The 16,541-nt window shown below is 39.2% G+C and overlaps 1 protein-coding gene across 1 annotated transcript in view; it reads left to right on the top strand.

Moving 5' to 3' along the window:
• Positions 1–774: 774 nt before the first annotated feature.
• The window catches only part of RAB12 (RAB12, member RAS oncogene family), a 28,055-nt gene continuing 12,288 nt past the window's right edge, over positions 775–16,541 (top strand). The window contains exons 1-2 of the mRNA XM_026094321.2: positions 775–1,149; positions 15,054–15,114. Coding sequence (XP_025950106.2) covers positions 903–1,149; positions 15,054–15,114 — 308 coding nt within the window. The 5' untranslated portion in view covers positions 775–902. The remainder of the gene's footprint in view (positions 1,150–15,053; positions 15,115–16,541) is intronic.

Raw genomic sequence — 16,541 nt, 5'->3', positions numbered from 1 at the left:
AAACAAATTAGCAGAGGTTATAATTATGAACAGGCCGATGCCCTGGAGGAAGCATGTCATCCCAGTATAGATCTGACAACAAAACCCAGGCTCAGCAGACAAGGGACACACGTACGCTCCAACAGGCAGGGTGTCCACCCAAGTCTACGGCCTCTTTCCCACCGAAGGATCACGCGTTTTGCCGGGCTCAGCCCACGGCAGGCCACACCGCCCTGCCGGGGACAACTCACACCGGGCAAGGCCAGAGGTAGCGGGCTCCGGGGGCTCCGGGCTGGGTTCAACCGCGCATAACGCGAACTCAGTGTCAGCGGGGCAGCTCGGGCGCAGCCAGCAGGCAGCACAGTCCCGCGCCGGGGGGGCCGGGCAGGCCGCGGGGCGGGCAGGCGGCGGCAGCCCCCACCGCTGCCGGGAAGCAGGACCGCGTGGCGCCTCCCCTCCCCTCCCCGCACCGCCACCCGGACACGGGCGGGCTGCACCCGCCGGCTGCGCCACCCCGGCGCCGCCCCGCCCCGCGGCGGGGGGAGGGGGAAGGGGGCGGCAGCCCCTCGGGCCGTTGGGGCGGGGCGGCGGCCTTTCCCCGCCCCCGGCACTGCGGCGCTGGGCCGCGGCTCCGGCGCTGCAGGGGGCGCTGCGCGGCGCGGCGCTGCGCGGCGCGGGCCGGGCTGGGCGCGCCGCTCTCGGCCGGCGGCGCAGGTCGTCGGCGCGGCGGCGTTTCCGTTCCCGTCGGGCCGGGGCAGGGCGCAGGAGCCGGTGGCGGCCGTCGCTCGTCCTCGCTGCCCTGCCCTCCCCTTCCCGTCCCTTCCCTTCCCCCTCGCCCTTCCTCGCGGTCGGCGGCGGTCGCGGCGAGGGCGGGAGCGCGCGCCGCGGGGCGGGGAGGGCGCGCGGCGCCGCATGCGTCGCTGATGGAGCCGGGCTCGGGGCTGCAGCAGCGCAGGGTGGGCGGCGGCGGCGGGCTGGACCTCGGGGCGGGCTCGGCGGGGGGGTCGCCGGCGCTGTCCGGGGGCCAGGCGCGCCGCAGGAAGCAGCCGCCGCGCCCCGCCGACTTCAAGCTGCAGGTGATCATCATCGGCTCGCGGGGGGTGGGCAAGACCAGCCTCATGGAGCGCTTCACCGACGACACCTTCTGCGAGGCCTGCAAGTCCACCGTGGGTAAGGCCGCCCGCCGGGCCGCGCCGCCCCGGCCCCCGCCCCGGCCCCCCTGCCCGCGGTGGAGAGGGTCAGCCCGGCCTCGGTGCTCCCGGCCTGGCCGCCCCGCCACGCCACCCGGCCGTGCGGATCTCATGAGCGTGGGTGTGGGTTTGGTGGCCTTCCTCCCCGGCCTTTCTCCCTCGTTTCCCGTACATTGAGCCCCTCTCGCGTTTGTGCGCTGACCCTAGCCATACCTGCCTCGCCTGTGCACGAGTAGGGCTTTAATTCCTCATTCCCTTCAGAGCGGTTGCATAGCAGTCCCTTTTTTGTTTTCTTCTCAGCCTAATGCTTGTCTGTGTGTTGCGTTTGGTCATGTTATCCGGGGGGGGTTGTTTGGCCAGAAGAGTTGTGCTTTAAAATGGGAGCGCAAGCTGGGAGGTTCATGGAGTTCACGATAAGAGAGTCCATGGTGTCAAGCTTTCTGGCTCTTGATTAAGAGATTATGGGGGTCCTAGTTATCTTTGCAGATTTTCAGAAGGTGTTCAGTATCCTGTTTCATTCTTATTAACAGTGGACAAAAATCATTGCCAACAAAAAACATCAGGGATGGTTGTTGAAGCACATCTTTGCGTCCTGAAGTGCTTGCTGTTGTATGCGAGGTGTTTGCTAGTATTTCAGGAGTTAAAAATTTGCACAGTGTGTACACAGCATAGATAGTGGGAGCTCAAATGCTATTCCAGACCATAGCCTGGTTAACACCAGCTTCTTGTTGTACCTTCCTGAAGAAACCCTCTGTGATAGCAGATCCAGGGAAGTTCTTGTCTTGTTTCTTGAAGAGTACCATTTTCAGCATATGGGGTGTTTTGCTCCTCATCATACAACAAACTGCAGAGCAGCCTCCTGGTTTTGCAGAATGGCTTGTTATTTGTGATTTAGTCATCCGTACAAGTCTTTGAGGTAATGTAATGCCTGCTGTTTTTTAGTGTATGAGTGCGTAAGAGATGGAAAACAAGCTAGTTAGGTGGCGTTGTTATTGCAGACCTACCTTTGAAGCTGAATTCTTGAGTTTTGCAACAAGGTGGTTGTTAAATCTGTGTCACTGTAAAATACATGTGCTTAGCTTAACTGTAGCTTGGAATGTAACAAAATGTAAAGCATCTGATGGAAAGTGATTATATTGCTTTTTAGAAACTGAGCTATTGCTATCCAAAGCTCTCTTTCAATGACAGAATAATATACAGTTGCCCTTATTTTAGTTTTAATATATATTTTGCAAGCTCTTTTATCCTTTCCTAGATCCTCTAAAAAATGCAAATTTGGTAGCACTATGTTTTTTTTCTCCCAGCAGCCTGTTAGTGACTGTACAATTTTGTTCTGAAGTCGGTAACTTAACTTCTTAGAAGTTTAAAAAGGCAGTGATAGTGTGTTAGAGGCATCATCCTCAAGTGATGTGTTAGAATGAAGAAATGCTGATGGCTTCTGTAGACTGATAGGTTTAATTAAACATATGATAGAGTTGAGGAAGTAGAACTGATAGTGGAATGTATTCTTCATAAAGTCTCGAGGACTATGTATGTTGTGTTAAACCTATGTGCATCTTCTTTGAGTTGACCTACATTAAGTGTACCTTCAAGGCTGGACTGTTCTCTGTAACCCTATCCTGATGCAAATCTTGAGAAGTGAGGGGAGATACACTAGTCCAGACTTCCAGTCTGGTGCCTTGTAAGCGAAACTGATTTGCTAGATAATTGAGACAGTGATTGAAGCAGAGAAGCTTCCTCATTTTAGGAAAAAAACAGGAAATAAATGGTGGTGTGCTGCTAGACAGAAGATTACATAATGTTTGAGTATGAAGTGTGCCAACAGAAAATCAGCACAGGGAAATCAGCTTGTGCCAAAATACGTGTAGAACGACTTGATAGTAGTGGCATTCTTTCAAGGTCCTCTGACTAAAGTTGTGAGCTGTTAAGATACCCTCAGGTCCTTTGACTGCTAAATGAACGAGCTTTTCGCAGTAATGATTGAAAGCTTGCACCCTTCTTCTTCTTCCTTTTTTTTTTTTTTTTTTTTTGCACTATAGAGTAGGAAAGAATAACCTCCACTTTGTACATTTTGTGTAGATTGAAAATAATCCATACTCCAAAATGAACTGAGGTCAGACTTTGATCTTCAGTTCCAATCATAGAGCTCTTCCCCTCAAACCATTTACTGGGTTTTTGAGAACTGTAAATGGAGTCTGTGCTTTGAAATACTTGAAAACCCAGTGAGTGATCCAGTTTCAGAGGAAATTCTGTAAGCTGGATATACCTTGAGATATTTGAAAAGACTACCTAACTGAAAGAATGTAACCATTTGCCCTGTCTACCTTATTTGTAAAGCTGTATTTTAAATAGGATGCTAGAATACATATTTACTTCCTTAATTCTATATTAATAGTCTCAACCTTATTCTTATTTTGTTTTTAAGCTATTAGTTTTGGAATTGTAGGCCAAACAAAACATTTAGTACCTTCATCTTTTATATGAAAATGTACAGGCTACTCAGAGGTCTTCTCTGATAGCGGAAGAATTGGGAATGTGACTGATAAAAGCTTTGCATATCCAAGGCTTATTAGAAGCTATTGACTGTTTCCTAGCCCCAAGTGTTCAAGATAAGCAGTTCTAGGTTACTGGAAAATGGAATGTTTCTGCTGAAAACAAGAGGCATGGATTCAATTAAAAAAGAAGTATTTTAATATTAATTTGCAAAGACTACATTACCAGATTGGAAAAGAAAATTCTGCAACAAAAACAAGTCAACATGTCTTCAGTCTCTTCTCAAAATACTCTAGTTCTTTGAAAGTGTTCAAAAATAGCTTGGCAGATTTCAACACAATATTCATAGCAGCACATGATGTGCTGCTGATCTAAAATGCTTTTGATGTATTTATTTTGGGTATTAAGTTAGTTGCGTAGAATATTGTGTCTACTTAATCTGCTATTTACATAGTACTGAGAATACTCAATATGCTCAAATATTTACTGATTTGGAGCACTGGTGTCAACTGAGAAATAGATGTTGCTGTTTACAGTTTTGTGTGCTTGAATGTTTGTTCTTACTATTAGGTTATAACTTGTTTGAGGGAAGACATTTTCTGTTTTTATCTGCAGTGATCTAAAATTGCTCTGCTATTTGTGCCAGTGTTAAATCCAAATAACCTGTTAGTAGTTCAGGTAACATCTCTTCTTTAATGGAATGTTTATGCAGGGATGATACTGGGCATCATGCTAACTTTGTGCACAAGCTTATGTATACTTTTAAAATAATTGATTTCCATTGATGATTTGTTATCTGATCTCCATGTGCTTATTAATACAGGATTTCTGCTTAGAAATTTTTAGGACTCTTGACAATTAGAAAGAAGTATGTCAAATTAGGCATTAAAAAGAATGATCTTTCCAAACGGTAAATACTCTTTGCCATATGTATGAGAAAGTTTGAAGATGGGTGATGGAAGGAAGAGTGCTTGCCTTTTGCTTCTTCCCCGCTCACTTTTTTTTCCAAAAGTAGTTCTCCTCCCAAAAGAAATATAACTCTTATAACAAAGTAACTATGGAGATCTAATAATTTTGTATATTAATTAAAAAGAAAAATCTGCTATGTGTCCCTCTCCCTCCTCGGAGTTCTTTTACTTGTCAAAAGCCAGTTTCCCTTCCCAGTTTCTCTCCAATCACTACTCAGTGCCACAGTCATCTGTCCTGTCTGCATCCACCAAATCTTAGCTCCTCCCAGATCTTTTTGTGATTTTTCTTCCAGGACAGATCTAAAAAAATGACATATTATTTCCTATCCATTCAGTTTTGCCACAGGCACTACATTTCTGTCCTGGTTTTAATCTCGGATCTTGAGGCTTCTGTTCTCCCAAATCTGAAGCCTTGCACTGACTCATTTCTAAGACCCGTGACTCTCCTGCTCTTTCAAATCAAGCTGAGCACCTCTGCTTTACGCCTACCTGCTGGCTTATTTCTGAGGCTTAGTCTTGCCATAAACTCTTTCTGCCACGTGAGAAAGCATCCCAGGAGACAGGACTTGCCCTTCTTAATGTAAGAGCAGTTCAGGTACTCCATGCAGGCTCATTGGTGGCTGGCTCCTTTAGCAGCTATTCACAGGGAACTACACTGCCACTTGCAGTGGACAGTAAAGCTTCCTTCAGTCCTGGTTTACCAGTGAAATCATAGGCAGAGCTATTCAGCTAAGCTTGTAAATGAGAGGTTTTGTTGTGGACCGGGATGGGAATACTGTGATCTGTTTTGGGCTAATTGTAGTGTGTGGGATCCAGATGGAGAGCATAGAAACGCAGTGTGGTGGAAGATTGCTTTTGACTTCACAGAAAGTGGTCTTTGACCTTGTTCCGCCTTACTTTGGTGTTATTGTGAAATGGTATGTAAACTGGAAACTCGTTTGATTCACAGATTCAGTAGTGTCTTTCTTCTAAGGAGTCTTTTTCTTATCAATTATTTTTAAGATATTCCTATCCATACAAATACTGAACTTCCATCAAATAAACAATAGGAATGGTGGAAACTTCAGGCTTAACTTCTCTTTGAGAAGTCTTATGTAAGGCAGCTTCTGTTTTTAAATATATAATTATATATAGATATTCTTTTTTATTATTATTTGTCACAATTCAACCCCTTTCTTAATCCTACTTGTCCTGAAAAATGTGGACTAACAACATGAATGCTATGGGTGATACCTATAAACCTTTCATATAATGTAATTATAATAGAAATACTGAACCTTGTTTATAGCATCTGGTATAGGTTGTTCACATTAAAAATATCATTGTTTGTTTTTCAGAATTACCCTTTAAGTTATTCCTTAGTTCTTTAGTTATTTAGTCAGTATTTAATCTCACAAGCAGTGTAAACATGGTATGTGGCTTATTAACCTTTTGAAAAATAATTTCTCAGTAAATCATAATAAAATTTACATTTAAAAACAAATTTAGTAATTTGATGTGATCTGAGATGAACAGTAATCTATGTAAAATTGTCGGGGAAATATCTGCATCAACTAGAAAAGCAATTTATATCTTTTTGTCTGTTTTTGCTACCCTTTCTGTCAGTGCCCATGGACTCTTTCTTACAAGTATAACCCATTTTAGTTTTTCTTTAAAGTTTGGGGTTTGTTTTTTTTTTTACCTGTCAATGAGATGGTGTTGAAGATCTACTTTGTGGGGTCAGGAGGGGGAAGAAAGGGTAGAAATAGCTACCTCTACTGCTTCATGGCAATATACCAATAAGATTGCCTTTTATTTGCTTTATACCCACAACCAGTTCTGTGCTCAGGCTGAGAATCTTTGCTGCTGCACAGAAAAAGGAAGAAAGTTCTGATCCATGATAAGAAGTATTACGGTGAAAATTAGCCCTTCTTATCTTCCTGTGTTCAGAGGGTTAAAATATGTATGTTCTTACATATTGTTTTCTCAGCTAATGCTGAATAGCATAAATAAAACTGACAAATATTTCATTCATGTGGTGCTGAGGTTACTTGACAAACTACAAGGAGTTAGAGATCAGGAGACTGAAAACCCACTCAGGAAGAAGTTTAATTTTACAAAAAATCTTAAGGGAGCATGCATTAACTTGAATTATTTGTTTTCAATTCTGTAACCATAAATTTAGGGAATGGGACTTTAGCAGAAGCCTATGTTCTCTAGAAACAGTATTCTACTTCTAGCAGTGTTGTCACTTGTAACTGACATCAGAGATTACAACAACTGAAAGAATCTAGCAAAAGATTTTTTGGCTAGTATGCATTAACTTAGCATATTTTACTGCATTAGGTATAGTCAGCAATTTTTTCCATATGTAGTCATCTGAGTCCTTAGGATGTAACAAACATATTTTAAAATAGGAAAACATAGTAGGAAGATGATACAAATTATCAAGGTTCAGGGAAGAGGTTTTGGGGCGCACTGTTTCTTTAATTACCTAGAGGTTGTTCAGATGAGTAAATCTGAAATTCACTTTGTGTCCTTCGTCCATCCTGATATGACCTGATAGAGATATTCAGGTATGGGATTATATCACACTGCGGGATTGTCTGAACAACTTGTAGCCCATAATCAATATATGTACAAGAATATGCGAGTAAAACAGACAAAATGTAGTGCCCACTTGAATGGCATCAAATATGGAGGAGTTTAGTTTGTAAGGAGAGTGGAATGCAGCTGTCAAACTCAGTCCAGGCTGTGAACAGCTGAGAGTGTCAGAAGCAGTACAAAAAAAATGTAGAGGGCATATGATTCTCAGTTATGGACTTTCATATTTTTGTCTGGGAATTATGAACTTAAATGTTCATTTGATAAAAATAGTGCATGCGCTCTCTGCAGGTTGTTTTGGGTTGTTTCTTTTTTTTTTAGATAAACTATAAATTGGAAGACAGAATTTAGAGTGCCTTTCGTCACAAAAAAATGCTTGAAATCTTTGTAAAGCATCTTCACTAGGCTGTTCATAACTACTAGGAATATTAATCCTCTCTATTGTTTGAGATTGCTGGTGTTTGAGAAAACACAGCAGCGTTTTTACAACTTATTTCTTCTCATACCCGAAGGCATGGAAAACCTGGTGTTCAAAATAGAACGCTGAGTTCAGTGCTCATTTTGAAATAGATTCTGCTTGTTTAGAATCTGGACAGTACAGTTCATTAAGTTCAATCTTCCTGTCAGGCTGGGTAGTTGTAGACCAGTAGTTCGCTATTTATTTCAGTTCTGTAATCAGGAGTTTCAAAAATACTTTTCTTCAAGAAGGCCCCAGAGAATTTTATTCAGCCATTTTCCGCTTCAACCTCATTCTGTTTATCAACATTTTGGATCCATGGTTTGAACTTAGTACTGTAAAAAGTTTCGAAAGTTTAAATTTTGTGAAAGGCTTTATAATTGTCCAATACTGTTAATTAAAAGGGAAAGAAATGATGGCTTCCAAACTGAATGAAAATGGAGGAAGTATCAAGCATCTGAAATGTTTACAAACTATGTTGTTGCACTTCCAAAAGCCACATCCAGTTTTCTAAAAATGCATTATAATTACACCTTTAAAATTTAGCCATTGTACATATACTACCTTTCTTTTTGTTGTTCGTGTGTCTGTTTCATTCTTGTTTGTAGCACAGTTGCCAGTTCAGATACATGTAGACTTTTATTTTAGGCAAGCAGTCTCAAGTTTCTGCATGTTAATCATTCTAAAATTACATGCAAAAGTTTTATGGACAACTTACATTACCTGCCTCTAAAATAATCCCCGAACTGGCTCGTGTGTGATGAATACTTAATGCTCCCAAATCTTTTTTTAATCTTTAAATTTATAATATGTACCTTGAAAGAGGTATTTCCCCTTTAGCAGTTTTTAGAATTAACTGCATGTGTTACAGCTTCAAGTAAAATAAAATATGATATTTTATATTTTTGCCTAAAGAGGTTTTTGTAAGTTTTGTTTATTTGCCCCATGTATCTTTTGTAGTTGTTTGGGTCATGTCCATATAGTCGTCATCCCCCTCGCCCCTGCAAGGTGGTAAAAATGAGTATCAAAACCATTGAGCATCTTTTCACTGACTTCAGTAGTTTCTGGAAACTATAGTCATAAGTATTTGTGTTGTAATTAATACTTAGTTACAGACCAGGACTTCATTATACTAGACACTACAAACTAGTAACAGAGATGGTTCTTGCCTCAAGAAGCACATGATCTCAGTCATTGATTGTAGGGGAAGCAAGGAAATTTGTCTGCATAATGCTGTCAGATGTCCAAATTAAACAAACTGTCATAGCCTTTGAATTATATGCCAATTCTAATGGTTACGTAGTATGCAGCCTTTGAATTTTTAAACCGAGTGTGTTTCTCTAAAAGTGTTCTGATTATTTTTCACTGATTTAATTGCTTTGATGTGAACAGCTAACAGGCCTCTGAAAATTTAGTCTATTATAATTGATTTTGCTTGGTTTATTTTGTGTGCTCCATTTGCATTGTTTTTTCTAGCTTCTACTTAAACTGTGATCAGGAAATCTTGGCCTCCTGAAGCTCGCTGTGTGCTTTCAGCAAAAGAGTTTCCACTTCCTTTTTCTGCCACTTTAACAAAATAAATAATTAGGTCAGACTTCTGTTGAAAACCTAAATACAAAATCCACGATAAGAGAAATCTCTTCATTATCTTTTTTTTAATTCTAAGCAAATTTATTTAGTTTTAAATAGAGAAGCTAGCCCCAGTTGTGTGTGTTTCAGTGTGTGCTTTATTAGAGAGCTTTTTATTCCTGTATGGGGCAAGAAATAAGTATACTTTAATCTGTTCTGGGCTAGAGTAGGGTAGGGGTTGTAGTCTGGAACAGTCTCAGGTTTGGTTCAGGGAGAAGATATGGCATTCTCACTGACGTGCCCTTATCTATAACCATTAGTGCGCTTCTATTTCGAGTGTCTGTTCTTTTTTTTAAGAGATGTTTATTTTTGAAAGATGTGCAGAAAGTTTGCTTACATGCATGTTTAGTATACTTTTAAGAAAAGCTGCATCTTGCCTTTTATTCTAGTAGCCCTTTATTTTTCCTGGAGAAAGCATTGTTTCAGTCGAGTATGTATTGTAATGGCTGTTCTTTGTGTGGAGGGGGAAAAAAATATGTGAGTTTGTGTATTTTTTTTAATGTAAAATTGATGTTATTAACAAGAACAATGCTCTTCGTGTAAAATTTTTGAAATATCTAACTAAAAATCTTACCTTATACAAGCCATCAAAAAGCCAAATAAGTGGTGCTCTAATTGCTTTTTTAACATATATCCACCTTAAGGGGGAGAATGGGATCTCATTTGCTGTTTTAGGTGGTAGGGCAAGTTGAATTTGTATAACTTGAAACACTTGATAAATACCAAGCCAGAGACTGAGATCTGTATTTTTGTGCATGTTGTCTTTTTCCATGAGTTCTTGCAAGCCCACAAGGGGTTGTATGTTTGGATTCCTGAAGGAGACCTTGCCAGAGCAAAATGGGTGTCAGTATCTGACATCCAAAACGCACAACTTGAATTCACAAAAAGGGAAAAGACTCTCAGGACTATTCCAGTTTCTTTTACTCATAGTGGAAGTGTAATCATTTTAAAGAAAACTGAATGTGTTGATTGCCAGTGGTCCCTGTCAGACTGATATGTGGAGCGAGGTTGTCTGTCATTGGGAAGGGGGATGATGACAAGCCTTTTGGTTCCCCTCACATCGCTGCAACCTGGCAAAGGACACACTTCAGAATAATCATGAACACGTGCACCTGTTGGCTTCTCTGGCATGTGTACATTTCATTTCTTGTTGGGAATAAATTAGACTGTAGGCTTTTAAAATGCAAATTGGATAGTGTTGGGCATCCAAGTAGTTCATTTTAATAGTGCCAATATCAGATAGCTGCTTTGTTGAAGCACAGATTGGTGTACAGTGGTTTGTCAGTGTTGCTGCAGCAAAAGAGCCTTTTGAAATCCTTTATTTTTAAAAGCGTTGTTCAGATTTAATGCAATTGTCAACAGTAATTATTGATTCCTCTCTTTTATTGAGCTATATATAAATACATGTCCTGAGTTGTATTTGCATAATTAAGGACACAAGGTGCTTAAGTGGCTTGTTTATATTAGCTATCGTTGACATCTTTTTCGGGGATGTTTGCCATAGCTAGGTGCACGCACTGGGGAGAATACTGTGTAGCTATGCTAGTAGGGCGTTATGCCAGGGCTGATAATCCCTGTCTGTCAATGTACACGGCCTTCTGGAGGGCTTCTAAGTTCAAGCACATCACTTTTGGTACAACTATACAATTTCAAGACTGAAGCAGCCTGTGGCGGGGTTACACACAGATGGGATTAATGAAAAACTTTATAAACTTGGGCTATATTTGTGTTTTAGGATCTGCCTTAAGAAGTAACTGTGCAAGCACTACAAGTGTCATTACAAACAGTGTGAAATTTGAAGGAGTTCTGACAGCTTGCCTGTCCTTAACAGGCCTTAGAATGATGTCTGACAACACTAAGAAAGACACTTTTTGCTGAGAGCAGCTATAAATTAAGAGCTTGTTGAACCAAGGATTTTAAATAACTAATCAACTACTGCCGTCATCAACACTGGCCTATTAAAAAGCACTTAAAAAATAAAAAATAAAAAACCATTTTCTAACAGACTTAATACTTTTCACTATACTGTACTAAATAGAGGGGTTTAAAAGAACTGTTTGTAGTTATTTTGCTGAAGAATGAGAGGTTTCAGCAACTGGTCCAAATAGCGCAGTCTATACCTACAACTATAAAGAATTTATAAGGCTGTTCTTTATGCTCAGTATCTGTGAATGGACAGATTTAGTTGTCCGCCTCTCAGTGTCATGCGAGACCAAAAAGTGTGTGTTATCTGCAGTGATGGAAAGTATTCATTTCCTGATCAACTTTTTGAGAATATTATCTGTTTTTCCTCTTGCTTTCAGTAACTGAAGCAATTGTATGGGTAGCAAAGCTTCCTATTTAGATGTTTTCCTTGACCTTAGGCTAAATTGTTTCATTTAACGTTTTTTTTAATGTGAGAAAGAGATGATTTTTAAAATTAAAACCGAAAACAAATGGTTGTATTTTGTTGTTGTTTTTATTAAATTACTAATCTCTGTGTAAACTCAAAACAATTATCTTTGGCTGATCTATGGTAAAGTGAAAGTGGTAATGAAACTTTGCAAGCATAGGAATTTGTGTGTTTCTTCATGTGCAAGGGGAAAGTTGCCAATTTTTTTTCCTTCAATACTGGCAGACATGAAGCTTTTGGTATTGTGTTGATGCTTGCAGAGCATTACTAATTATAAAAATCAGTTGAACAACCTCTGCATTTTGGCAAGCCATCTGATTTAAAACTGTTAAACGATTCAAACAGTTCTGTAGAAGAATGTACTTCTCCAAAGCTGTTGCTGTTTTGCCTTGTTCACTGCAAAGTCTAACAGCAGGGAAATGCTTCATAGTGTGACTCTAAGATGGTATATAGAAAGCTCTGCCTCTGAAATAAGAACACCATTAGTATCATATTTATTTTGAAACAATCTTTTTTGATATGGAGGCTCTTTCTCTGCTTCAGGTTGTGCCTACCAGCTCCATGAAGTCTGAAGTGTAAAAATGTCTTTTAATAGAACTGTTGTTTCTTTTTCTCTCTAGTTCACTGTTTACTGTCCTTTTGGAGGAAAAAAAAGCTTCTTATTTCTGGGTTTGTGTAAGACAGCAGTGTATAAAAAAAATTTATTTTTAAAGTAGTGACTTATGGAGTTGATGAAGTTTATATGAAATTCCTTTGATAATTTGTAATGTATAATTCTGGATCAGAGCTGATTTACACTTTTTTTTTTCCTGTGACGACAGGGCTTTTTCTTTACATGGCAGAATTGTATTGCTTCTGCTGACTTTGTGCTCAGATCAAGCTCCTCTACAAGTATAACTGTAGCATAGGACAAGTGTACCACCTGTATAAGCATCATAGATTGTTTTTTCTATTCATGTTTTTGTGGGAGGTGAAAAGTAGATTTTTTTTTTTTAATTGAGTTCTTAGATGAATGGCAAATCATCTAGTAGGTTGTATATGAGATGTAATGACAAGATTGGGAATTGGGGTTGAGATGTGGGGGCAATTATATTCAGACTTCCTTGAGAAAGGGAGAGGTTTAAACCAATTCCTTATGCTGCTCTGATAGTTAATGCTGATTATCTCTTCAGAGATTAAGGTTGCTGACTTACTGTGGACAAAGCTGTGACCTTTAAAACAGTTGCATTTTATAGTTTAAATGAAAGTATCTAGAGAAAAGGTATTTAATGGGGAAAAACAGGTGATTAATTTTTTTCATTACTGCTTTTCTATTGTTATTTCCTGCATTTTGTATAGTAGAGCATAACCAGTCAATTTCACTTTCTTCTACTTTTGCACTCATACAGAGGTTAGTTTTTCAAGAATGTAGAAAGATTTTTTTTAAAGTTAGGATTAATAAAAATTGTGAATTTTTAATCGCTCTAATTTATTTTTTTAATTTGCATCAGAACACTTGAAAATTTCCATTAAAATTGTAGACTACACAGTACAAATCAATTTATTACTTTAGTTCTTGTACTGCCCAAGGACCCTACTGATGAATGAATGGGCTATGTTTTGGTAGGCAGAGTATAACCATCATATGTGCTGAATAGCTTTCTAAGAATTAGGGAGTAAGTGTGCTAGACACTCTTAAGGGCATGGGGAAGGATAAATGTAATAGTGATAAATGTAATAGTACTTCTATCACTATGTAGTGTGCAGCTCCAAGCTGCTTGAAGGGATTTTAGTCTAGGGCAATGAAGATCAGCTATCCTACCACATATTTAGCCTAGCTGAACAGTGACAGACTGCTTTGCAAACTAAAAATAGTATTGAAGTTATCTTTTGTATGACCATTATTAAAATTTAACTTTTTTTTTTTTTTAAGCTTAGTCCACTTTATTGCTCCAAAGCAAATATAATTAACTGGTCTTATACCAGCAACTTTACTGGCATGATTATATTTAAAACCACTTTGAAATAAATGTCAAGTCAACAATGTGCAATTGGTTTTCAGGGTGCAAAATACACTTTCTTCTACTTAAGTTTTTCAGGAGTTTTGAAAAGCTTACATACGGGACAAATTTGATCCTTCCTGTAGAAATTATAGTCCAGTCTTGATTCTAATGCGTAAACAAATAAACTGGGATACTTAGCTTTTAGCCAGGGAAGATATTAGGAAAAATGTGTGTAACTTTTGTAAGAGAAAATAAAAATCTCTTTTTTTTTCCTCTTCACTCTCATCCTTTTTCTTGGTATACACTTGTATGTGAAGTAGCAAAAGTGTTTCCTACACAATATGCTTCTGCACTTCTGTGTGAGTTTAAGTGTACTAGTCTGAACTGTGCTCTCGTGTCTTTTTATTTTTCCCCCTTTTTGATTTAGCACTGCTAGAGGGGATGGTGCTCAGAAGGAAGAACTGGAGCAAAAATCTTCATACAAGCATATAGTAAAATGAACAGGTTAACAATCTACAAATACTTTGATATCTAGGACACTTATACCCTTAAACATGCTTGTAGTTGAAGTAGTATCCTTTTGTGTTTAGGTATCGTTTGACCATACTATGTCTTGGTTGTTGGTTGCCAGCATTATTTTTTTAATAGATTTGAAATCTTGCTGTATTAGAGAAGGTCTTTATGGTTTTATTTACAGTATTTAGCATGCATTCAAAATGTGGCTGAAGTTTTAAGATGATGGAAAAAAGTACCATATAGGTATAACAGCAATTAAAAAAAATCAAGTACTCTGAATCCAAGCAATTTGCTAACAAACATTTAAAAGAATTAAGAATGACAGTGATGACAAACCCTGTAAACCCAACCACAGTTCCTCACTTTCTTCTACTAAAGTGCTTTGCAAATGCTAAACATCCAATCTGGGAATCAGATGAGCGATGTTCCCGCTTCACAGACAAGCAAAGCTGAAGTGAGGAAGTTGGCTTCACTTTGTGCCCCAGGGCATCTGTGCCAGTTGAGAGTGGATCAGGCCTTTCCTTGACAATTGGGAACATGTGAATAAGGGGGGAAAAAAAGAAGGAGGGAAAAAAAGTCATGCCCCACTGTTTTACTATTATGTTGGTTTTACCTGCTGATGAGAATGTTGCTCAAAGTGGAGGGTTCATGTTGTGATGCTGCCAACTAGGGCAGCTCACAGACTATATAATGCTTGTCAAATGCCCGTAGTGTTCCTGAGGTGGCACATAGTGGTGTGAACCCTCCTGCTTCTTCAGACTGTTGCAAGTTGATATAAAATACCTTTCCAAAAACAGAAGTAATTACACCTCATTACTTTTGCTTCTTATTCCTCCTTTTCTGTTTACTGTATTTTATTTATAGGTGTTGATTTTAAAATCAAAACAGTAGAGCTAAGAGGAAAGAAAATTAGATTACAAATCTGGTAAGTAAAACGAATGTGCAACCAGCAGTATGTCTTAATTTTTATGTTCTAGCATGAATCAATATGCTTGTCTAATAACTATTAACTGTTATAAGCTGGTTTAGCTCTTATCCTTTTGCTCCTCCCCTCCGTTCCCACATAACTTGAGCAAAAACAAATGGTTGCTAGATTTTATGAGGGTAAAGGAGGAGGAGAAGGATAGAAATTTATAAAAGGGACATGAGTATAATTACTCAAATATTCATACATCATAGATCTCAAAGCCCTTTTTCTAGAAGAATGAAATCATCTACATGTGAAATAGTATATGAGTTCTACAAACAAAAAAGGGTGACCAAGTTAAATAGAAGACACTAGAGAAATTGTATTTTGGTTTTTATTTTCTTGACTGTTCAAAACTGATGTTCATTATAACAGCAATTATAAAGTAAGCATGAAGTATTTTCTGAACTGCTTGTCTGAGATTTGGTATAGGCAGTGCTGTTTCTTTCACACTATATTAAATAACTTAGTCTTGAATGTCCTTCACTTCTAAGTCAATTATATCTACTAAACAGCACTGAGAAGTAAAATGATCCCATACCGATAGGACTGTGTTCCCTAACAGTAGGCACTGATGTCCTACTGTGGAAAGCTCAAAGCCTGAACTAAGCTTTTCTTTTCTGGAGCAGATTACATGTTTCCTGATAATGATTCTCCAAGTCAATGGTTGATACAATTTATTGTTTTGAAATGATTGAGCTTACAAGCTCCTTTGTTTTGCAGAGTAGTAGAATACATAAACATTGTTATGAGAGAATAAACCAGCTATATTAATATACGTTATTCTAATCTTATACTCTACTATCTAGTAGCTTAGCTTCAGTTTATTAACAGCGCATAATGAGCATTGTAGTTAAACTGTTAAAGCTGCTAACAATCCATAAAGGGGGAAAAAAACTCTAAATACGCTTTGTTACACCTTTGGGATATTCTGGTGGTTTCTCATTCTTAATTATATGGATGCAGTGAATTCAGCTTACTAACTCCTCTTGGCAGGTCACCATGAACTCTGTTTGTCGCACCATGTGTCTGTCTTGCTTCCCTCTGAGTTAACTGCTGCTTCATCTTTGGTATCATCAGTCACCTAACACTTGAATGTTACTGGCATGTTTTCATCCATCATGTGTCCCTGTTTGGAAACCTGTGACCACAAGGCTGGCAGTTGAGCCAGCAGTTGTTAGCCAGGGTCTACTGAAGCTGACAGAGGTAACAAAATTTTTTGATGTGGAGATGTTACTGTACGCCTAATATGAGTTCTTACTGTGAAATGTGCTAGGCTTATCAAACAACTTACTAATGTTGAATAAATATTTTATAGGAGTGTGTTTTGTTGGTAAAGACATGTTTAAACCATTATTTTCCACATATTGAGAATATGCTAGTAG

This window comes from Dromaius novaehollandiae, chromosome 2, assembly GCF_036370855.1.
Source record: "Dromaius novaehollandiae isolate bDroNov1 chromosome 2, bDroNov1.hap1, whole genome shotgun sequence".
Classification (NCBI taxonomy): domain Eukaryota; kingdom Metazoa; phylum Chordata; class Aves; order Casuariiformes; family Dromaiidae; genus Dromaius; species Dromaius novaehollandiae.
Note: the sequence above shows the minus strand (reverse complement) of the source record. Positions and strands in the feature narration are given on the sequence as shown.